This window comes from Lineus longissimus, chromosome 4 (genome assembly GCF_910592395.1).
Source record: "Lineus longissimus chromosome 4, tnLinLong1.2, whole genome shotgun sequence".
NCBI lineage: Eukaryota > Metazoa > Nemertea > Pilidiophora > Heteronemertea > Lineidae > Lineus > Lineus longissimus.
Genome location: NC_088311.1, coordinates 6,163,578 through 6,187,968, shown reverse-complemented (window position 1 = coordinate 6,187,968; position 24,391 = coordinate 6,163,578). Strand labels below are relative to the sequence as shown.

The 24,391-nt window shown below is 43.2% G+C and overlaps 1 protein-coding gene across 3 annotated transcripts in view; it reads left to right on the top strand.

The window, feature by feature from the left end:
* The window catches only part of LOC135485861 (zinc-regulated GTPase metalloprotein activator 1-like), a 109,997-nt gene that overhangs the window by 81,330 nt on the left and 4,276 nt on the right, over positions 1 to 24,391 (top strand). For all 3 annotated transcript variants that reach the window (XM_064768195.1, XM_064768194.1, XM_064768193.1), the window contains exon 12: positions 15,731 to 15,857. In XM_064768195.1, coding sequence (XP_064624265.1) covers positions 15,731 to 15,857 — 127 coding nt within the window. The remainder of the gene's footprint in view (positions 1 to 15,730; positions 15,858 to 24,391) is intronic.

Below are 24,391 nucleotides of genomic sequence, written 5' to 3'. Positions count from 1 at the left end.
GCCATCATATCGGAACATTTGATTTTACAGAATCATTCTGTATTTTGCGAATGAATGTGGGAAATCTTCAGGGCTGTTTTTGGTTTGATAATACCGGAGTTGTCCGGCCCTACATTTCCGAGTAGCTTTCTTTCAACACTCGCACGTCGAATTGGAGGCAAAATGACCTGATACAAAGAACACCAAGCGCCTGATATGAAATCGACAAAAAAATGCATCGGAGACACTTTCTGACGTGCGTAGACAGGCAAATCAAGGGTAAACACCCGGTATTTGAGCAGAGTGATTTACGGATGTCCTAAACAAACTGCGGCAAAAATATGGGATTATTAGAATGATATCTTTGCTTTTTGCATCGGAGATGTGAAAATATTTACCCAGGGTAAGAACATGACCAGGTGATGAAGGGCTGTTCGATTGTTGCCAATCTCACAGCGGGCGCATCAACTGTCTCTCTGCTTCTTTTCACAGATTTGATGTTAGTTATCGAATTCTGCTCTTTGCCTTCAATCTACAACTGTAACTGTTAGTTTAATCCCGGTCATGACTTATGGACCTTAAACAAACTATTTAGAAGAACAACTCCTCAATTCGTGCCAAATTTAGGACCTCAGCACATTCACCTCCTGTTAGGTGTATTTGCTGAGAATCTCTGTCAGCCGTTTCCTTTGGTGTAATTCAATGACTGTGTTTGTTTTGTAAATTTCTGACAATATTTACTGCCCTTGTGCATGCAGAATGAGACTGGGTGGCGCAATGGATTAACACAAGTTTTCCATTGATTTAGTGAAATACGGGTGGTGTGTTTTATGATCTGTTGAAGAGTTACTCTGCACAGTCTCACAGACTATAACTTTTTATGTCAATAGATTTTGAAATTTGATTTGGCCGTGCATCTTGGTCACGTAAAGCAACCGTTGCATGGTTGGACGAAATCTACTTGATATTTAAAAATGCGGTTTACGCCAAAGTCCTTATTTCCCCCAGTTTTTCCGTAGCCTTGTTATTCTATGAACTGAATGATTGAATGCACTAACATCGAGCTTCATAAGCAAATCCCGAATCTACTTGGGTAAGCTGGAAGACACATCCATCTTATCATGGACCCGGTTTTCGTAAAATAATAAAAGGAACATGTGTCATTTTCCAGGCGATTTACAATAAAGTGCGGAACCACCCCTAATCAAATAGATATTCGGCCGATGTAACGCGGATAAAAGCTTACAAAAATCTCTCAAATTGTGACGCCGTTTTGTCGTGGTAAGACCCACGCCGTGATTACATTTTCTGCTTTTTACCCCCGTCTTTTTATGGCGTTCTTTGAATATTTTGTCATTGCATTCGCGTGATGATTTCTGTTTTCTTGATCTAATTTGGACAGAGTTCGCGCACGCGATGCGCAGCTACTAGACCGGGGCTTCTATTGATCCTGACCAACTGTTGAGGTTTATCCTCTTCCGAGACGTCGCTTCTGCTCCCCTAGTTAGTTTGATGTTTTGATTAGCTTTACTGTTTAAAAAAATAGCCAAGGTTCCAGTCATTTGCTTACCACGACCTACCCATTCACGAGGATCCTGCCTTGGCTTTGTCGATTCGTATTCATTTCGAAAGCTACTTCGATTCATCTGCTGCGATTCCACTACCCTCTTGAAAGTTGCAAGCTTGGCAGGAGAGGTTGAGCTTACCAACCTTCTCCATTTAGATTCCAAAACTATCATATCTTAAACTTACCCCTTGTTTCTAAACATAACTGTCCTGTTATAACGGTTAAGTTGTTATTGTACCAAACTTGCTTAGTGAATCTCCCGCTTCTAAACTTAACTATCTACTAAAGGATGTTGTTTTACTGAATGTGGTTACCGTTTAAACGTGGTAACACTTTTGGCACAGGTGGTACTGGGATAAAGGACCTAAATAAATCTTTTACTTTCTTTTATAAATCCATTGCCACGGGTTATCAAACTGACCATTTCTCGTGGAAACCGCGCTCAATTTTCACAAACTCATTGTGACAAAAACAGGTGTGAGTTTGGTGATGACCACATCATCCAGTTAGGTGATTCAGGTCGCCCACAGGGGGCGACCGCCTGCGTCACAAAGGGTGCTTCACCACAGTTGTCCGACACCCAGGGGGAACATCTCAAACCCAGAGTGCGCTATTCTCGCTGGGGACGAAAATAGGTGGATAATTCAAGTTCCCGGGCGGTCCTCCTCAGTTGGGCAGTGAAGTTCGCGGACTCCCCTGCCATGACTTGAGGCCCTGGACCCTACTGGTCGATCTCTGCGTGTCGTCTTTCGTCTCTTTCTATCTCCCTGTGTGATACACTGCAAACAAGCTCTAGCCGATTGATCATGATCTATCGGGCACTGTTAGAGTGGTTGACGGTCACTTGGTTCCCCCGCTGCTGCGGCCCAGGTGTGAGAAGTCCCTTAGGGAAATCGTCGCACGATCCGATACACCATATCATGATATCACCAACCTGTTGAGCGATTTTATGATTTCTACATCAAAATGAGCGAAAACTCTAAATCTTTAGTCATGTTGCAAAGCTCGTGCAATTTTCGTGTCACGAATTGTTGGTGATAATGCGATATTGGTGATGGTAACCTTATCACTGCTGTGTCTTATTTCACCAAACTCGTATTGAAACGTTTTGCAGATGGAAAAACGGTATCAAATGAATGCCACTCATCTGTATTTGGAAATGCATTGCACCAACGTTATTTCGTGTTGCCTCTTGACTTTTCCTTCAATTGATTGCCTATCCTCATTGGCCACCGAGACTCAAATTTCTTCATGACAAAATATGTCGTTTTCACATTGCTGCTGTTTTTGTTCTCCACCTGACTGCATCAACTTTCAGTATGGCATGTCCACGCTTGGATACGCTTCAGATTACCGCTTTCGAATGATCACAAATATCGTTTCTTATTTCTGCTTTTTTTCTCTGCCCCATCATCACACCGTATCGTGTTACATGTGTATTGCTTCATCGATGTTATAAGTGTTATGGCTTCTCAAAACTGCCGTGATCACAAACATGTCCTTTTCTCACTGCTTGCTGACCATCTTCACGCAGTATCACATTACATGAAGTATGCATCAATCCGAAGTGTGATGGCATGTCAAAACTTCAGATACAATTGACATTTGTGCAGATTGCCACTTTTCCAATGGGCATAATCGCATTTTTGCAGTATCGTCTGATAGCCTGGTTTCTCAATAGTTAAAAAACATTGCAAAATAAGCACAAGTGGACAACAATTTCGGATAGATGTTGCTGCAGCGACCGATTAAGGGTCAGTGTTGGTCAGATCTGGTTTCAGTTGACGCATCTTGCTTCTTATTGTCGTCAAGGGGAAAATATTTCTGCATGAAAATCCATGGCTAATCTCGTCACCTCTCGACCTCCCGGAAATCTGAATCATGGATAAATAATTAATGACCATTTCTCAGTAGTGTCGTGACTGACTTCGTTTACTGCCCATAAGATCAATATATGGAGTAACGGTCTCTTAAAAAGTGCTTTGGCCACATTCGAAAGTCTTTTTGGGTTTTGCCATGACAGCTTTCGACATGCGGTCATGTTGAGCATCGCCTTTTCTGTACGTTCGTGCAAGAGTCTTGGGTCTAGTCGGAAATGAAATGAGTAAGCACTGACCTACTTTGTACGATTTGCGACTGCTTCACAAAGAGAGACTGGCCAAGTGTGGTCATCGGCCATATCATGGCGTCATATGAACACCAGTTATGTCAAGACTTCTTCGTAGGTCATTGAAGAGGATTCAGTAATTCTCTAATCAGCGATGCCCTTCTGTTGTTTATCGAAAACATGACACTGAGGTTCTTCTGCCTTTAACTTTTGTCGATCGGACAGTGTTGGCTTTTTATTCAAGCTTCATCAGAATGTTCCAAGTCTTAGTCTAAGATTAGCTTTTGCCATTAGAGAAGACTCCCCCAATATTATCTATTGGCGACAAAGGGCGGTGATCATTCAATCATGCATGTTTCTGAAGATCCTCGGCAGCAATCATCGGATACAATACCACCCATCCTCTGAGACCAGTCTCTCTGTGTTCTTCATTGTGATGAAAAATGTATAGCATCATCTCATCTCTCCATTCAACATCCTATTCTACTAATTAAACTAGTCGAAATGCCCCGTTATATTCAAACAGTCATGCAAAACATGGCGTAATCTGCCGCATCCCCTCTCCTAACTTATTAGGCCAACTGGGAACAAATTTTACTACGTTCTTTTTTCGAATCGTCATTTCAGTTTTTGGTGCTTAATTTCATAGCTGTCATTGTGTACCCTGCGAGGAGTAATTTGCTTTCACTCGATTAGTTGTCGCCTCTAATTTCTTTTTAATTTCGTTGTTTTATTTTTCAGTCCTCATGTACCCAAAGGAGTGATTTGTTTTAAGTTGAAGCTCTCCATGCACGAAACCATTTTCTTACTGACACTCGCGGTATACTTATTTCTCTATTTTGTTGTGCTACTTGATTGAGCTGCGAATCTGAGTTGAATATGTATAGGATGTTATGGTGATAGAATCAGTGACCAATATGAACCCGGCTGTCTTTCAAAATTTCCCGAAAATCTTTTTTCTCTGAGCGTTCGTGAGGCCCGTTTTCCTTGGCTTTTCATCTGGGTTCCGAGTTGAAATGATGTAAAGCGTAGTATGGGGACATTGCTCCCTGACATGTCGTCAGGGGCCCTCCCTATATCGCACAGAATCAGAGGTTTATGACTTTGACAAACCGGCACTTACCTCCAAGCGTTGAGAAATTGACCAAGATCACTGATTCACAAGTGTTTAACAGCAATTTAGAAAGCGCGGCTCGTTGTCGCGCCCAGGGGACCAATACGGATCAGAACCATTCCGGTTGAAGCCACTTTCGAATTCATTAATATTAATAGTCACATTTTATTTTAGCGAAGCTGGTAAATGATATTACTGGGCCATGATTGCCCTTTACCGATTCGAGATTACCTTCGGGAATACTCGGTCGTTATCGTGAAAGATCGGGCACCTCGGGTGACGTAAACCATCTCACCTCGCGCTGTTTTCACCCGCGTTTCTTATGACCTTCCTCGTTTAGAGAGCTACAAAGGTTATTTCAATATTATGGATGGGTGACTGGTGCCCCATGATATTTGTAGCTATTATCTCGTTTGCTCGTTTATTAGCTATAAACACTAGATTGATGAGATAACTGTTAGGGATGTCGCAAATTCCCTGATAGAATTAGCAGTTGATAATATTAATATTGCACCCGGGGAGTTGGGATCCTGTCAAGTCGATGCTGTACCATTTAAAAGTTTATATTTGAGACGTTTTGAAAACTTTTGACTGAAATTCTTTGGAAGTTTTCAAGATGATTATTTTTGAATGGCTGACAGTCTTTTGAGTGTTTCTTCGAAGATTGATCGTACGCTAAGGCCAGTGAATGACGTTCTGGAAATTTCACAGATGTTTGGAAGGAAGTGCCACGTCCTTTATACCAAATTTGAAATGGTATCAAAACTGGATTGATACAATGTCTTTTAATCACAGTTATGCTGTGATCCATTTACTGGCCAACCTTGAGTCACTTGAGGCATTGTATGGGTGTATTTCTCCCGTCGTCTCAAGATGCATGGACTGGCGCGGGGATACATGTAAACAAGTTTGAAAAGCTCAACTTCATAATGGCGTATCTATGACAGTCAAGTCTGTCAAAATTGCAGTCCTTCCTGCTGCTGCCAACGATTTTGAAGATTCTCTAACTGTATGGTACAATTTGGGTGTTGGTGATTTTGTTGGCAAACGCGGCACTGACAAAGGGGCCAAACATTATAGGGTCGGAGCTGCCAACATCATACAGCTACAAAGGTCCTGAACCCTGCTCCTGACCATCTCCTTAAGAGGGTCATAGACATTAGAAAGTGGCGGGTTGATCACAGATGGCCCATCTTAATCTTTAGAAATGTCCTCCATTTCATTTCATCTCGGGTGATGATATAGCTGTTTGATAGGGCCTGTCCTAAAGAGCGGCGACTGAAAGTTCATAAAATCCAACCTCCGCTATTTGAGAGCACGTGCAGGTCATAACTTAAAATTGTAGTTTGGTCAACGATATGATCATTCTGTTTCCGATCCTTGTTTCAGGCTATTGTAAGGTTACATCGTTATAGCCGTACCCAAGTGGGGAGCACGTGGAAGGACCATTCCGGCGACGCAGAGCAAACAAGGGGGTAGCAAGCAAACGCCCGCACCTGTCGCGACTAAAATCAGTTGGCTTTCATTGCCCTTTTTACGACCATAAATTCACACCCATAGACACCTCATTTAGAAATTAATGAATTCTGAAATATGCCCTCGATGAAATCTGATCAAAAGCTATTAATTTTCTTGTTAAACACCTTCTGCAAGTGTCGCTGGTGTTATAGAAATTAACATTTAATCGCTGAAAGTCTTGTGGGAGCTGCCCTGTCGTCACTAAGCGACGGGATGTGACAGCGAAACTGCCTCGCCTGACAGGCCTGCATCACGAAACAAGTCACTGGGGGCTATAGCTTCTTGAACCCAGCGCGTTCATGATTTACTGATGGTTTTAATCATTTGAAAAAAGCCTGCCCACCTAATACGTGATTTTCCAACTTTTGACATCGTGTCTCAAAAGGATTCAGATAGTCGGCAAAAATGAGCAAGCGATCTTGTACGGCATGCTCTGTCGTCACAGGTCCTCAAAATGGCTATGACTACACACTTAAATAATCACTCGGAGAGGGTGAATGAAGCATCCTCCATCAGGCTAGCTTTCCGTGAAATACTTGTCTTTCCAAGCCAGGAAGTGGTCGGAAGCATTTATGTTGAAGCCTTCCTGAAATGACCGGACTGGTCTATGAAAAGATACAGTGGTCAAATCAATTATTTAAATCCCGAAGTGGATTGTCGCTGATCAAATGGGAAACACTTTAATCAGTCGGCATCAAGTGATAGGTAGAAAACGAAGATTCATAGATAACAGTTATCATAACGTGAGTGTCCCCTGTCATTGAGCACCCCGCTCTAGAGTGGATCACCAATTGTTTCTGGACGACTTGCTTCCTGTTCATACCACAGATGGGAAAGATGCAGCCCGCCCAAGATACATTCACAATCTATAAGCACATTACAAAGGCACCGATAATGTCCGTAAGCATCCCATACAATCCTTACCACCGATGCTTTATCCGTCAATTTTCTGTCTCCCCGGGTTTTTAAGTGGGATGTGCGATTACTAATGGGTTTCTAATTGGCCATAACATCATTGGGGAACCTCTTTCATTTTGGAGAAAATTGAGTGTCGTTGTGGCCGCAGGGGTTTCGGGGCGGTATAGTATTAAAACGATCCAAGCGGCCACCCCGATGAAGCCCGGTGAAAACTCCCCTACTCGACTGCCCTACCTTTGCCTGACATCCAATGACCAAGGTCCCGAATTGCCTCTAACCACTTCCACATTAAGTCCCTCTCTGGAAAAGAAAGCAATGGTTCTATTGGTTTTCTTACAGTGTCTCCAACTTCCTTTGGTTATTCCAGCGGATTAGGGGTACCCTAACACTCGTGCCGGAGTATATCCAACCTTTAGGGCGAAGATAAATTTAGTTTCCACCTGGGCTGCCCAAGGACAAACAAAGGACTTTAGCCGATAAAGGATGATTGCTTCGGTTGCCTCTTTTCAAAATATTGTTTCGGCATATTCACATCAGAGAGGTTGCTAATCCGAGTTTTTTCCCTTGGTTTGTTGCGGAGTTTGTCCGGGCGGAGGTATGAGCATCCTGGCGGAAACTTCGGGATATAGCCGCCCGAGGTACAAGAGAACTGGGGGTCGTAATAAGACGCCATCTGGAAGGGGACATGGCCAGGTTTTGTCGAGTTTTTTGAAAGGAGGATGAGTCGAGATAGTGACAGGCGTTAGCGAGAAGGAATTTTATTGGAAATTACTAGGTTTGTCTCGGGGAAGATGCGACAGATCGGTGAAGATTCTCAGTCCGATTATTTTGGCCTTCTCACTGCTATGTCCCTCTAAAACAAAGCTACATGCATGCGTCTGCACTAGATCGAACTCTCGGGGATTTGGTGCCATGGTAAAGCGTGATATTCAGCTCGATCCAGTTATTTGTCACATTTTCGCGATTCTGACCAATATGGCAAGTCATCCTCTATTGATCAGTTGATAAATAAAGTAATTCATCAGGTAGTGCAAATACAGAACAATACGTGCTGTTTCGACTCCAGTGAAATGTAGGAGGGTAACTGATAATATTTTGGTTTACAATAAAGCTAAACCACCACTTACTCTGCGGCAGTTGACAGACTCGGCCGATCGTGATGTGATCAATAGCTAACCTAATTGGTAAAACTAGGAAGATGACACGAAGCTGCATTAAACTGACTGAAATTGTAGATGTTGTCGGATGAGCCCGAATCGCGTCGTGCCCTGTTTCGCTCATACACATGTATAGCAGTATAAACCTACCAACTAATACGGTTAAAATAAACTGCTTGCCATTCTGGTTGTGTCTGTGTCCTAGATAGACCATTGACATTATCGATTCAGAAAAACCACCGAATCTCGGTGCACGGCCACAGTCATTAAGTTTTTATCATAATTATATGTTTTAATCAGTAGGAAAGTTAAACGGCGGGCTCTTCATGGCCAATTTTGTAAGTCACAGCCTAAGGAAGTAGCCCCCATGTCAATGTTGAGAAAGATATTCCTCGTTGGGATAACTTTGCCTTAACCAATCGATTGCCAACAAAAGTGTTCCCATGGAGCTGTAGGTCAGTGTTTGGACCAAGCGGACGAGCCGAAATAAACCTTTGAGGGTGCCACACACACCTGAACAGCCTGCAGCATCCTGGAAGTGTCCTCTTCATCAGACAATGGACACCACCCGCCCAAGGAGGAATCGAAGTTGCCCGTTTACGATGACGTGATATCATAGACTTAAAGTAACAAAGGGATCAATCAATGCGGTTGACTAGCTTTGTCAACTCGCAGTTCTCTAGGTATAATGTTTTGTTTGGGGATCAAACTTGAGATTGACTGCCAATGCTTGTTCGAGTCTTTGGGAGACTTGTGTAAAGGTGATGTCACATGCAGCAGTGGTAGAAAAGGGCAGCCGATTGTCTGCGAGAGAGTTGGTAAATGAAGAAGTTGTTGCCAAAGGGTACGCGTTCCCTGTGGCATCTAGTGCACGATGATTTGCCAATCCCTGCACAAATAATCCCCTTACTCCCGCCTGGTGTGCCATAAGTGGCCACTTTTGTTCAAATGAAGAAAACATGGTCATGCTACAGAGTGTATAAGTATCGCATTTTACTTTCATTGGAAGAATGATTGAAGTGTAGATTTGCGACGCCAATGGTGCATCAGGCATATCGTCTTCATGGCGAAATCGACTCTGAAATGGTGGCTGACGACTCATTTGGCTTCGGGCATGGGAAATGCAATTAATTCCGTAACCCAACATCAATTAAGACAATTTGAATTATCTTGGCTGCAACTCCACGGACATGTTGATGGATCGAGGCGTGGGCGGTAAATTAATCTTGGCTTTTAGTCATTAGCCCTTGTTGGTATGTCGGGACATCCACGGGTTGTCTCTCAGCGGATAGGCAAGAATGGGTAATCTTTCGGTGTAAACATTGATATTTGTCGCTTTGGGAAGCGTCCCATCAGATGGAAAGACGGAACATTGCCGTTTACTGACAATAGCCTATTATCAAGATGAAAACATTGATATTTGTTCGATTATGCCGCCACGTGAACAACATAAACACAATTGATTAACCTTGTCGCGCTGTTACAAATTAGATATTTATGTCTGTGTCTTATGTAAAGAGAATCTAATGAATGGACCATTCTTTTCAGTATTCTTCTGATGACTTCTTCGTGACATTTGCTAATTTTCAAGCCGTTAGATCGCGCAAAGGGCAAACGATCTTTAATAACTTGTGATAATTTCTTTTGATGTCTGATCATACAGGCTTATTTGCTGCTGGTGATTAATTAGTACATCACTCTGAGAGTGAAGCTATTGGCATGGAATTGGGCGCTCAGCTATAATTAGGGGTTAGTGCTGTCTGACTTCCTCAGTCTCGGCCGGACTAGTGATCTCTATAAGTCAATAAGCAGTTACAGTTTGAAAATTGCTGTTGTCCGATCCACTTGCACGATTCATGATACTTCAATCTTGCAGGATACTTTCATTTGACTTTTACTTTCGACCTCCGTATTACCACTAAACACGCGTGGCTGTGAGGTCGGTCTCCGCCCTCACGTTTAAGACTCAACCCGACCTTCCTTTCTTGGATCATCTGACAATAATCATGTTGGAGACATCCGTGGAACTTACCACAAATCTCAATTTTCATGTTTTCGGTCGCGTGCTAGGTGTTAAATAATCTGCAGCCCAAAGTGGACTCATAACGTCATCTTTGTGATGCCAGTTATTGGATATCGGCCATTACTGGCCGGGAATCTGATAGCGCCGTGTTATGGGGTAGAGGCATTTGTTTTGTGTCCAATGACAGGTTTAGTGGCTTTCCAATCCCCGTGGACAATGTTGGATGACTTCTGTAACACATGGCACAAAATCACCCGTAACTGATACCAATAACCACCCATAATTACCCATTGTGCCACAAGCCGATAAATGTATTCAATGTGATCCATGTTTGGTTTAAGATCTCTGCAACAAACATGGCCGCCCAATTCTGACCTTGACCTTGACTGAAATTCAGCATGGCCGCCACGCCCAGTGATTTGAGTTGTTTGACTTCGTGCCGATAACACTTCGTTTACTCGGCCACCTCATTACCGTGAACTTCGTTTTCATGTTGCGTTGAATATTCTGTTGCATAATTGCATACCTCCCATCCTTGATCTCTGGGGGTATATGTTGACTTCTCGCAGGGATCAAGGTCACTGAGAATTTCAATGCAGGATCACAAGCCGGTTGAAGTTAGGGTCATCAGTGATTAATGTGAGATTTCGATGGAACACGAAGGTTACAGATAATAGGGTTGCAGTTGTGGCCCTGTCGTAGCTGAGGTAGGTTTCAACGCAAAGCAAGAGGCGTTACCTGGACTCGACAGATTGGTCATCTCCCGGCCGCTCCTGACCAGTTTGATTTTCGCGCGTTGAGCGTTGCCAGCAGTCTGCGCATCTACGCTGCCTTTTCCGGGACATGACGGTCCTTGGTAAAAAGGCGGAACGAGCAACATCATTTTCCCCGCCGGCAGAATGCCAGCAATAAAAACGATTTTGTTTTATTAAAACATCGTAATCCCCCACCGCTTTAGCCGTGTGTGAATATTAACAACGATTCACTATGGGATGGTAAACAATGTTTAATATTCTGGTATTCATTGCTTTGCCGTAATCCTCCATCACATGTGTCCTCGAGACCCGTGGCAAAATACCCGCTTTGACCGGCCTTTTAATTCCCGTATTATTCGATGTAGCATTTAGCCGGCCAAACATGCGTAACTTCGCGTTGTTCCAAATAGATGAAATATCTAAACTCCGTCTTTTGTCGCGATATGAGAAACGCAAATATGATTACCCGGTTAACGAAAATATCTCAATTTCGAAAGTAAATCCTTTATAATTGATTTTCTGCTGGCTTTGTGGATGGAAGGGATGATGGCCGGTGATGATGGACACAATTGAATAGGAAGACTCGGCCCAGTTGGGGGCCATCTATGCGGGGGCTCGCTCAGTCGGTGTCGGAAAAACTTACAAGACGTTGTCTGTCACGTGAATCGCCACATGGTTTGTGCCCATGTTCGTCTTCATCACAGTCTTAAAAATTGTCATTGAAACTGAAATTAAATACAATAACGTAAACCCCCTCCGATCAATGTCGGCAAACAGACGAAAACTGCCAAAAGGCCCCGACTGATTGCTGGACCTCCCCTCCCCTATTTCTAGTAACTTGAGACGCCCCCTAAGAGCGTCCTCTAGCGCGACAAAGTGTTCGTGTAATAGATATTGTTACGGGTGTTTTATATTTGGCGACCCTTGAGACGGCCAGGAATAAAGCCCGGTGCTTATTGTATCAGCTAACAGATGGTGGTGTCGACTGAATGCAGCAGCCCCCCGGCACTGCAAATAACCTCTCAATAAATTTCATTTAAATTAGCTTTATATCATAGCTTTTATGAATAGGGAACAAGCAAAGCGTGATTTGTCTTTTCTTCTACTATCCCCGCGCTAATCTCTCTCAACGAGAAAGGAGGCGCTGGTGATTCGGCCCCAGAAGATGGAATCAAAGACGCCATTGTGTTGGCGTAATGGTTAGATTCATATTCATATCAATGATGAGACATCGAGGCATTCTAACCTCCGTATGATGATGAGGTGTGTCGTGAAGTTTGGGAGGACAATCAAAGCTAAAGCATGATGTTCCTCATAAATGGTAAAATCTGTGCCCTTAGCTTCTTGCCGTCCTGACCCAGCTGATGGCATTACTTTTAGTCTATTTGTTTTTATATTCATGTTCAAAAATGGCGCCTGTCATAGCAGATTGGTTGATGGCATTTTGAATGTAACTGTCAAAAGTTTGTTCACGCGCTGTCTGGTATTACTCTTTCCTCCTTTTTCCATTACCGACGGCAAAGACAAGGTAAAATATCAAAGTTGATTGGTTACACAATTTAGGTCGGTGTGACCTACCTTTTGTCAGTGTACATGTAGGTCAGTGTATCACATGGTTCCTGGCCGAGTGATTAATTGATATCATGTCATTGCCGAAGCAACTCGTGTTGGTAATATTTGGCCTTGATGGTCAATATTTGTGTTTTTGTGAGGAACATTCCCGGCCTACTGAAGCAGTTGCGCGCCGACTTGTTTGATTTCCTTCTGTCTCTTTTGTCAGTTTAGTCTAATGACATCCCTCATGGTGCTGATTTTAGGTGTCCTTATTGAAGTCGTTCATTTTGTTATCAAATGCGTATCGTCACGATCATACCAAAGACCACCGAAGATGTTCCGGTATTCCGGGGTTTTCTCTCCTGACCACTGTCCAGTGTGAGGCACTGACCCTTGTCCAGCTTGCCAAGTTCAGTGTTACTTGTGGGAGGTCGTCTCATCACCAATTTTTCGTATGATTAACCTAAGAAAATCCCCATGTCTGTTCGATGATTTCGCTAGACCGACTGGGTCAGCTCTAACGACATTCGGGTTGTTGACCATTGTGGTTTGGTGATGATCAGTGAAAATCAGGCCCCACCGCCTGGGGTTTGGAGGGTTTCGATGTTCCCTTGGGCCCATTTAAGTAAGATATGCCACATAAATATATACTTAACGTTTACTTAGAGGTGCCAATATCCATTGATGCCAACAAAACAAATGGATAGCACACTTTCGAGTCAGTTTAAGGGCCCTTTGGGTCTTTTTATTGTCCTCTTGAATCAATCTTTATAAAACACTCAAGAATTTAGTTTCTCCTCCATTGCCCTTAAATGTCGCTGAAGTAATTTAGACTAAGATAGCCGACCAGCTCTTCAGACCAATATGTTTGTGGATGGGTCAATAACAAAGGGACTGTCCACTGACTTGTCATTATCAATAATCTTGACTAGACCGTGGCGAAAGGTGAAACCAAGAGGGAATACTTCTTTGAGTAGCGGCCTGTCATTTCACCCTCATACCCAAGTCAATTGGCCGTAGCGGCGTAACGTCTTCTGACCACCGCTGCGCACAGACAAAGTGAGTCAAATCGCGAAAAAACTACTCAACAGGGCAGTTTGTATTGCTCAAGTCAAATAGAAAAAAGGATAAAAATCTTCTTTTAATTTTGTTGTTTTTGTTGAAAAGCTTTTGACGTGTAAGTTTACCTAAGATCCGTAAAGGCCTTTTATAAAATGCCACCACTTGAGTCATCGATCCCGGCATCTTGTCGAAACTTGCGGTCAATGGATCAGCTCTGATTTGATTTGGGGCTTTGGGTTTTGTGCTGGTGACAGGATTTTGTAGTCTCGAAAAAACTCCCTGACCCATACGCGGTTTGTGTTGACTGAGAAGGTTCTCTTGTCCCGTTGTTTCCTCCTTCTCTCGGACCTCGACGCAGCTCTCTTGTTAGAAAGCGACCACACAGGCGAGTGACAACTTGTTTAGTTCCCAAATACCTAGAAGGTAGCGCCTCTGGTTGTGCGACTGTGTGAAACGGGACACCTGGTGGTAAAAAAGTGAACACTTCACCTGAACACGCAATATGGCCGCCACCTACCAAACATTCCCGCGCAATATGGCCGACACTTGCAAATTTCGTTCAGGTGAGACTGCTCTTCCTCAGGTGTGGCCAACTCCTCGCACCTGGGCTCAGGCTGTTGACTTTGAATCCAAAACATGTTTTCTTAAACTTAACACCGTTGCTTCTTCGTCGGGCTTATCATCTCTTCGACTTGTCTATCACCATGCTGATGGGGTATTTAATGGATACCCTGTCGGTGATGACAAGGTTTTACCAGGTATTGAATCTCCAGGGAGGAAACCTGATGTGTTAATGAATTTGTTCGACAAATCCGTTCCAGAGGTTTTTACCTCTGCTACAGTTATATGGTCAATAGTGCCCAAACTGCAGTGGTCAATGTACACCATGTATCCCCCTTGGTCAGGGATCACCACAAAGCTGGTGTTAAGTTAGGAGTTCTGAGCTTTCCAAATATCGGTCTACCGAGGATGCCGAGCTATAGAAATAGTACCAATCTCTGCCAAGAGAGGCGCTCTGGAAAATTCATCGTGTCGTCTTCCGCTGATGTTTGGGTCCACCTGCTCTGAACTGTTTGCGGTTGTTTCGCCGCGATGTTATCAGGATGACTTCACGCGTAGTTAACTCTTCAATTTGTGGCGATTGTCGATAAGAAAGTTACCGGTTTACGTTGCAGTTATCGCTTGATCGCGATCTGCGATAAAGTCCTCACTGCAAACTTTGAGCGGAGAGCCGGGGGCGTTTCAGAGGTCCTTCGACGGGAGGTCGTTTCCTGATTGGTTCGTTCTTATTCGACTCGCCAGGCCAAGCCGGGTGGCCAGTGCGGATAAAACAAGTTAGGTAGTCCCAACAGCTCTTCACGTATAGATATGGATCGCGCAAAGTTGAACCGTCGCAATCTTTGCTCAGAATACGGGGTGAGATTGTCCCCCAACATTCGTAGTTTACGTTCCGGTTGGAGTGTGTCCCCCACGTGGAGAGTTGGTGACTGTTGACTGATGCTATCTCGACCAATTTGTCTTGTAGGCTGCCTTATCCCGAACCCTGGGTGGTTTGTTTTTCAATGGATCCAATGTGACCTTCAAGGTCTCGCAGGCTTGTCAACCCTCTGGTGGCTAATTGCGCCTGATCGTAAGCGGTGGCTTCCCGCAAAGGAAACACGGATTTTCTTCCCAGTGTCACTGGCGGGCGAATGATATTTTGCGGAACGAAACGAACAGACGCGACTCAACCTCGGTCCCAGTTTCTTCATGCTTGTATGATGATACCCAAAATTACCATGTGGACGGTTTCGAAGGAGTATTTGGCCTGCTTCCACTCAGTACCATTATTTATTGCATTCTAATGCATGACGTACAGATAACATAGTTAGTAAAAAAAGCACGGGAAACGTTGTGCTATTGCATATTACTAGTAGTCAAATCGGAAGGAATAACCAAAAACACAAAACTATCTTTTATTTGTCTTCTCTTTTTAGGGCGTGGTGTCTGTTCGCGGGAATCCAAGACGAGTCCTGTTACAAGCGGTGCATGAACTCTATGATCGACAGGACACAACTGCGTGGGAGCAGGATAACACCCGCCTCAATAGAATGGTTTTTATAGGTAAGCTGAGCTATCGAGGAAGATTTGTTTTGGCGGTGAACCGTGTTATTGACGATGGAAATGCTATGATGATTTATTTTGCACGTCCTCGTGCGATTACTCATAGATCTTTAGTACCGCGTATTTACTAAAAGGTCGCAGCATCATTTCATCTCATGATGAAAATGATGAAATTAATGGGGGGGGGGGAGTACCACTTGGTAATGGTACGCACAATATGGTAAGTATCCGGAAAAAACTGCTGTAAGCTGTCTGTCCACGGCGGGTGGTGTTGTCCTTGGCGCATATCTTCGAACCTCGATCATCAAGGCTTGATTCATTAAAAGTGTCGTTGTTCGAGCATAGGTTATACTACAAACGTCATGCCATCAAGGTAAGTATTAACCAAGTGAGACCTGGGAATCATTTTGGGAACACACTGTATAAATGTTGAATATTTTACGTGGACAACCCGATGGTGTAACTTGACATGACCAACTTGTGACAGCGAATGCAGTGTTGGTGATAGCAACAAACATGTACGTACGTTTGTAAAACATATAGCATCCTTTAAAACCTACTGTAATGTAGCATCCTTTAAAAACACACTGTAACTTTATCTACAAGTTCTCGTTTGGAGATGATCCCATCCAGATTGGCAGAGAGAAGGTGATGGCTCTTACAGATGCCACGCTGTGGATATTTCTTGGCAATTTACTGAGTTACCTGAAGTTTACTCGAGCAAATTGTCTACCCGGCTCGTTTTTCCTAACTCGTTTTTTGCTCTGCTAACTTTCATCCTACTGTAACGCTGAAGCCACAGCTGCTGAAACGGGCATGTCTGTTTTTCGCATTTAGCCGCGAAGTTGATACCTGACTGCCTGCGGTATGGCAAAACATGCATTAGTTGCCTGGATCAATTAGCTTTCGATATGATCTGTTGGTGAATTTTATTGTTCGTTTAGAGAGCAGGCTTTACCAATTTTAATGAGAGGTCGATATTGGAGCTGTGGATGTAATATTATAGGCGTGTGGTTGTCATCCCAAACAGTTTACGGAAACATGTAGTGCCATAAACGGGATTGCGCCCGCGTGGACTTGCAACTGTATGTGAGCCCGTTGATTAGAGTACGAATACAATGGAGATGACGGGGACGTCGGGAAAACTCTTCTTTCGTGTCGAAACTAAGATCACTGACTCTAATGTCAACCCTCATCAGGAGTTTGCTAAGGTCTGCTCGACAAGCGAACCATTTTTTTTCTCCGCGAAATTCCGCACCCAACATCAAGGAGTTGATAGCCCAGTTCTTTTGCCAGAAAAACAATTTTTGTCTGAAACATTGACTACGATACTCCTATCCTTGTGGAAAAGCTTTGGCAGGTTCCCATTATCATTCCTTCGTGTTGCAAAAAGTCTTATCATAAAAGACACAAACATAGGGTTGGTGTGAATGGGTGCATTTCGTACTCGGTGGGCTCTAACCTCTCTCTTTCAGAAAAGTGGTGGAAACCATTACTTTTTTCATGGTGCGCAAAGTAAACTTGTGAATCTTGAAAACCTGTGGCCAAGATGTCAGTAAATGGAAACACACTCGGCCGCACATCCGACACGGTATTGAATTTGTTTTGAATTTTTGTTGGTATGTAAAAAAGCCAAATATTTTGACGGGGTACCCAGTGACACCGTGAGTTGCACCGGTTTCCGAAGCATTTTCGTAAAGATGGGAATTAAACTGGGTTTGTTTTTGTTTCCTGCCACATTACCCCGACCTGGAAACAACTCCAGGAGTTGGTATTCCTTGGGAATGGTAATTGCCCGGCTGAAGTTGGCAACCTTTTCTCTTCCTTGCTGTGCCTTGTTGAGACAGCTGCATAGCAATGCTACGCAGCCACGTTTGTGTATTTTCCTAGGCCACCCGAGATTCCAAAGTCACTGGTTCATGATGCTTACGAACCCGTCGTAGGATTACTTCAAATTTTGTTCAGATATTCCCTACATTAGTTCTGTGACGCCCACATGATGAGCTGCGGCAGTAAGCCAAGTGCTAACTATTTGTACAACACAAACAACGCAGTGGTCCATTAGGAGGTCCATATACATGTAGATGTAGATGTGACCGCTGACGAGGCCGATACAAAGCATCTGGAGTGTAGTATTGACCTGCAAGTTGAACTCCTGTTCGCTGGTTTCCAATCTTATGATTGCACCCACCCAACACCATGCTTTGGTTGTATCAAAAGATGTGCTGTACAATATAGCTTTAACATATATGACCTTTCTCTTTTAAACTGCCGTGGCAACAAGAAAAGGTATTCTGCCAAAAATTTTGTTTTTGCCATCGAGCAAGCACCTGAAATTAAATACTGCCCAAGCCTATCATTATGACCTGATAAAACGCTTAGATGTTCCTAGATCGTCCTGTCATTAATTTGTTTTGAATTATGTAATAGATTTCCCAATTTGTCTTGTCTAAACGAGCGAGTGAATCGAGACAGTCAATAATTCAACTCTTTCACGACAAAGTAAATCATTTACTGAAGCCTTAAACTCGTCAATTATGGTTGTCAAATCATGTTTTTCCTGGTTGCATGCTCTTCGGTAATGCCGACAAGAGTTTATCTGTTTTTGTCATCCGGCCAACTCTGCTTTTGTCCTCTGTTAAATGAAGCACCCTTGTTGTTCATCGCGCCGCGTTTGTCTCAAGTTGACAACAAATGTCATGGTTTTTAGCGGTATCGTCCTATCCTGTCCGATGTTCGGATCGGGACCAAGGGAGACTACCGCTCCAATGAAGAGAACAATGCGATGATTTCACTAAAGCGTTTTGCATTCGACCCACTGCACACTACTCTTAACCAAGAGACGAAATTATAGTCGGGCATCGGTCAAACAACGAAATGAGGCAGCGAACACCAACTGATGATTTTCCACTTCCTGAGCATGCCCGATGTCCAGTCGACTTAAAGCATAATTAACCTTTCCCGAACAATCACAGCTAAGAAGTCAGCGTAAACCTTTGCCTTTAACTTGCGCACGACGGTAAACCCTCCATTAGCGGCCCGTTTGCTACCAAGCCCGCCGTAGGAAAATGTTTACCCATCCTTTAATAACGATACCGACTTTGGGACGGGAACATTCTGCAAGTGACTGTGACCATGAAGTGGCCAGACTGGTCGCAGCGGAGGGTCCCGACACATATGGAGCTTTAAAGGCTCCACTTTCACGCATGGAGGTCGTGGTCCCATTTGACATTTACTTTGTATCGTCGTTTTATTGAAGGTAGACGCAGGGAAAGGTAATGTACTGTCCCTTTCAGGTCATTGTCAGGCTCAGTACCCTCACTTTGAAAGTCATCGGGTAACGCTGTTGCGGCACATTCCGACCCTCGTCTTTTTGCTGATGATGCCGAATAGGCCATGTGCACCAGTCAGGAATGGAACCAAAGAGGCCCGAATGGTTCTCAAAACCAAAGAGGAATGGTAATTGTAAAAAGGAGTTTACTAAAGTGTTCTTTCTACATGTCACATTATGGTACTGTTAAATGATGTAGCTTTTCATATGAAAAATGACTTTTCCCAAGTTTTTCAGTTTTGAGTCAATAACGCATTCTGCAATGGCAGACACATCTCTAGACACCCTCCTGGCAATCCTTACCATCAATGTGTTAATGTATACATATTCAGTCTTCAGATGCGGTGGCGTCAAGCATTTGAGTTCATAGCCTAAATACGATTGTTTTATGTTCAGCGCAACGCTTCCATGGATGTCAACATCGCCATTGCTTTCTTGCCAGGTTCTGGATGCAATGATCTAAAATTGGAAACCCGTTGTGTCCATTTCTGTTGACTTGGCGTCCCTTGGACTCCCTGTGGTCAGTGGTCAGAAGTCCATGCTGGGCACTGACTGCGGTCAGTGCGCCTTGATCGTCCCCCGACCTCCCCATTGAAAGTGAACCGCACTTCGGCACAACTTTGAGCAGCCACCGCCTGTAATTTGTAGCCTATCAACCCGTATCATCTTAATTATAGTATTTGCCAAACTGCCATAGACCAATTTCGACCCCATCAACAGTTCATGGTAGCAGCATGACATCGCGTGCATATCTGCCCCATCAAATTAAGAAATTGGACATCCCAATTTGAAACGTTTTAGATAAACGGTTCGCCCCAAGGCCCAGCGATCATGTTAACAGTACCGTACCGTGAAATCTTAGTTTCTGCTATTTGAGCTGTTTTTTCACCACGTCATTCTTTGGAAGGTTTTGTATCTGTTGCGCTTAACGCCTGGGTAAACTCGAATTTTCACGAAATTCTAGCGGTGGATAATTAGAGCCTGCCATGCACTTTGCTCCCTTGTACCAAGAGGTTGGCTCTACCAAACATGCAATTTACCCCTCACGAAAAGATGAGCTCTCGAGTTTGTTTCGACTATTGTCAATATGATATCTTTGTGCTTTGTATTATTTTAGACTACATTGGGTGGGCGCCTATTTTAAAATTTGGATCGCTTTATTTGAAGGATGGATAGTACTCTTCGGGCATTCACAACTTTAGGACCATCCATGTACCGAAACATGAAAGTTCTACATATATATTACACTAAAACTGCCACAATCAGCTCCCTGTAAAATGCCTCACGGAAGCTTGGTTGGAGGCGTGATGGGCCCTGTCCAGTGCAGGTCTGCTGGAAAGTGTTTTGGCTGTACCATGAGCAAGCATGCTGGGAAGCGCTGCCTTGGAACTTGGCAACAGAAGGCGATGGCCCTTAATAGTTTTACGGAGAGCCCTTACATGTTATGATATCGTTATTTTCAAGGTGTTAAGACCCTCCAAACATTAATAAACCCCAGGATACCCCCTCATCCAACTTGAGTAGCATTACGAAGCTAAATGATGTTTAGAAACACCCATCTCTAAACGTTTACCCCCGTTTACGCGTGTTTGTTTTAAGGCGGGGAATCATCCTATTTATTAGGCTTTAGTGTAGAGCTTTGCCCTTCCAGTGGCGTAATGAGATTACGTCACGTGATACTCCGTGATTTAATGAGAGTTTGATTTGCAATGATGGATAATTGGGGGTGATTTGCAGCCAGGTATATAAATATTGATTCCTGAAGTATAACCCCACGTGCCTCTGTTTGCAAACTTGGTTAATTTCGCGTAATGTGGTAAATTTATGTTTTTCTCTTCACCCCTACCAAGATTACGCGCGGATTAATAAATTCTGCTTGTTGATTGCATGATGCCACTATGCTAAATTCATCTGATGTGGATACCATAAATCTTTTAGCAATAAATTCTGGCCAGGCAATCGGAAACACTTGGCGAACGAAAACAAATTTTCTGCACTACTTATATAAACATAATTCATTTGTTCTTTTATCACTTCAAATTATGTATATATTTAGAAGGAACAAATCTGCTATTTGAGATATTACTATAGTCATTATGTCTTTGCGATGAAATCTATCAAATAGTCTCTATCATTTCAGATGAAAATATAATTTTGTCTTATACTTATGTATCACCAGCAGTGTATTACCGGCCTACACTATACTGGTATCACGCACAGACGTATTTTGGTCCGCCATCGTCCTTCGCAGATTTCCAGTGATCCGACCCTTGCTCGATGTTCTCGTGAATTGCTTTTTCAACGAGGATGGCCAGTAGATGATAAGTGCTCGTTCGCACTCATGCTGTGTAGCAACCAAGTTGCAACTGTCTCAGTGATTGCTTTAAAAACAGATTATATTGAATAATAACAGTGTATCTTCTAGTTAAAACTCTTCGATATGAAGAGCCACAATTACTCTGAACACAGTGCTGTTAATAAGTGAGACTATTGGTCATCACCTTAATCATACCAGTTTTTCCTCTTCTCGTATATGTAATGTTTGGTGTGTTTGGATTCTGGGAAAGATCCTGAAATAACATCCGCAACTTAGTATAGGGAAATGTAACTTAAAGTAGAACTTTTAAAAGGCAAGGCCATCAACGTAATGCAATTTCGGATTTTTTCACTGAGCGTGCTATAAATCGCTCAGAATAAAGTACAGATCCGTGCATATACTATGTAATTTATGCTGGGAAAATATCCCCTAATCAAATTTTGCTACGATATGATTCGCTGTAAACAAACAGTCCTGAAGTAGGCACATATTTCAATATTATGCAAATTTCATTCGAAAGTCTCCATCGAATACTCAAAATCGATTGTAAACCTTTACCGGGGCATACGTACATACATGTAGTGGCGGCGCTGCATGCGCCATTATCCGAATATTCATACCGTTTAACTGAAACATAACTGCCGTGGGGGAGGGGATGACTCTGTGCCTATTTATCTTTCCTCTTCCGTTATGACCTTGCTTCAACCGGCGATAACCAAGAAACAATTGCATGCCTTCGCTATATACCCCTCCGATGATGCTTACTATAGATGAAGCAGGCTCCGAACACTGCCAGATATACAGTTGAGGTCAGAAGTTTACATACACCTGGGTCGAAAACATTCAACTCAAATTTTCAAAAGGTTTCATTGTACTTACAAAAACGATTTTGATGTGATAATATACCTCAGAGGTCTACTTTATTTTCTTACTGCATTCGTTTATTTCAGTTTCTTTATTTCAGAATTATTTGACATAGTTTGATATCTCTATTAAAACCAGTGGGTCAAAAGTTTACATACAGTAATACTTCAATACTTGGTAGCATTACCTTTTACAGCAATCACCTGACTCAGACGTTTGGGATAGCCACTTACAAGTTTCATACAATACTCTTGGGGAATTTTGGGCCATTCCTCCTGGCAGAAGTTAAGTAATTCAGTCAAATTTGTTGGCTTCCTTGCTCTGACCCGCTTCTTAAGTTCAGTCTGAGGATTTTCGATTGGATTTAAATCTGGTCTTTGTGAAGGCCACTCTAAAACCTTCACCTTGTTGTCCTTAAACCATTTGGTGACTACTTTCGCCGTATGCTTGGTATCATTGTCTTGCTGAAAACTCTAACCCCGACCAAGCTTCAACATTTGGGCAGAGGCCTTGACATTGTCATCAAGAATCTGGATGTAGTGTTCGTTTTTCATGATACCATCTATTTTCTGGAGTCTTCCCATTCCTGATGCAGCAAAGCAACCCCAAAGCATAATGCTGCCACCACCATGCTTTACGGTTGGGACGGTGTTTTTAGGGTTGAAGGCTTCACCCTAATCACGCCATATGTACCGCTGGTCATTATGACCAAACAGCTCCATTTTCGTCTCATCAGACCACATAACATTCCTCAAAAATGCTGTCGGTTTGTATTGATGTTTCTTTGCAAACTCCTGTCTTGCTTTTCGGTGCCGATCTTTAAGCAGTGGCTTCTTCCTGGGGCGATATCCCTTCAGTCCAGCTCGATGAAGAATGCGCTTCACTATGGATCCTGAGACACTCACTCCTGCATCGTGCAGATGTTTGCAAATCTGCTTTTTTGTTGACCTGGGGTTGATCTTCACCTTGCGCACCACGGTCTGTCAATCTTTGAGGGTCAGTTTCCGTTTTCTTCCACTCCTTGGCTTGGTTAATGTGGTCCCGAGGTCCCTGTACTTCTTGACGATGGTCTGAACGGAAGACCTGGGTAGATTCAACTGCCTAGCAATGTGGCCTTGTGAGGACCCTGCCTTGTGAAGATCATCCACACGTCTTCTACGGTCTTGGCTGTGCTCTTTGGATTTACCCATCTTGTCTCAATGCTTGTGAACACTGGAATGGGCTATACACTATAGAAACGCCTTTTTATATAGCCCCTAAAGAATGCTTGGGTTATTACATAATTTCTGTAGTGGCCAATGGCCTGTGAAATCATCTGTGAGGCCATAGATGTCAATTTCTTGATGATTCAAGGTTGTGTTTTTAGAGTTTCACTTGGTGTATGTAAACTTTTGACCCACTGGCTTTAATAGAGATATCAAACTATGTCAAATAATTCTGAAATAAAGAAACTGAAATAAACGAATGCAGTAAGAAAATAAAGTAGACCTCTGAGGTATATTATCACATCAAAATCGTTTTTGTAAGTACCATGAAACCTTCTGAAAATTTGAGTTGAATGTTTTCGACCCAGGTGTATGTAAACTTCTGACCTCAACTGTACCTCAGGGCCCCACCAGAGAGCTTTTTTTCACATGACCAGTCTTAATTTGGACCTTTTTCCTAGGGTCCGCCCTCAAGATGAGCAAAAGGCCTGGAGTCCGAATTTAGATCGGGGACATTTCGAAAATGTTCGAAAATCTCAAGTAGCGGGCCATAATGATTGCACTAAAAGCTTCAGGTTTTTGTTTGCGCTTGGTATACCTGAAGAGGTCTTTTTTAGACGAGAAAAGTCACAGTGGGGTTGTTCTCTCGCGGAGATTTTTTTCTGCTTGATTGATGAGAAGTGCCATTAAGTTGATCTTGGAGAGATCGGGAAACATACTACTAGTTTTTCTCAAGATGTTTCCTTTTGTCCGCGTCGCTGTGGTTTTTGTTTATATACATGATCCAAGGGTCGATGGTCGGCGAAAACGGCGTCTC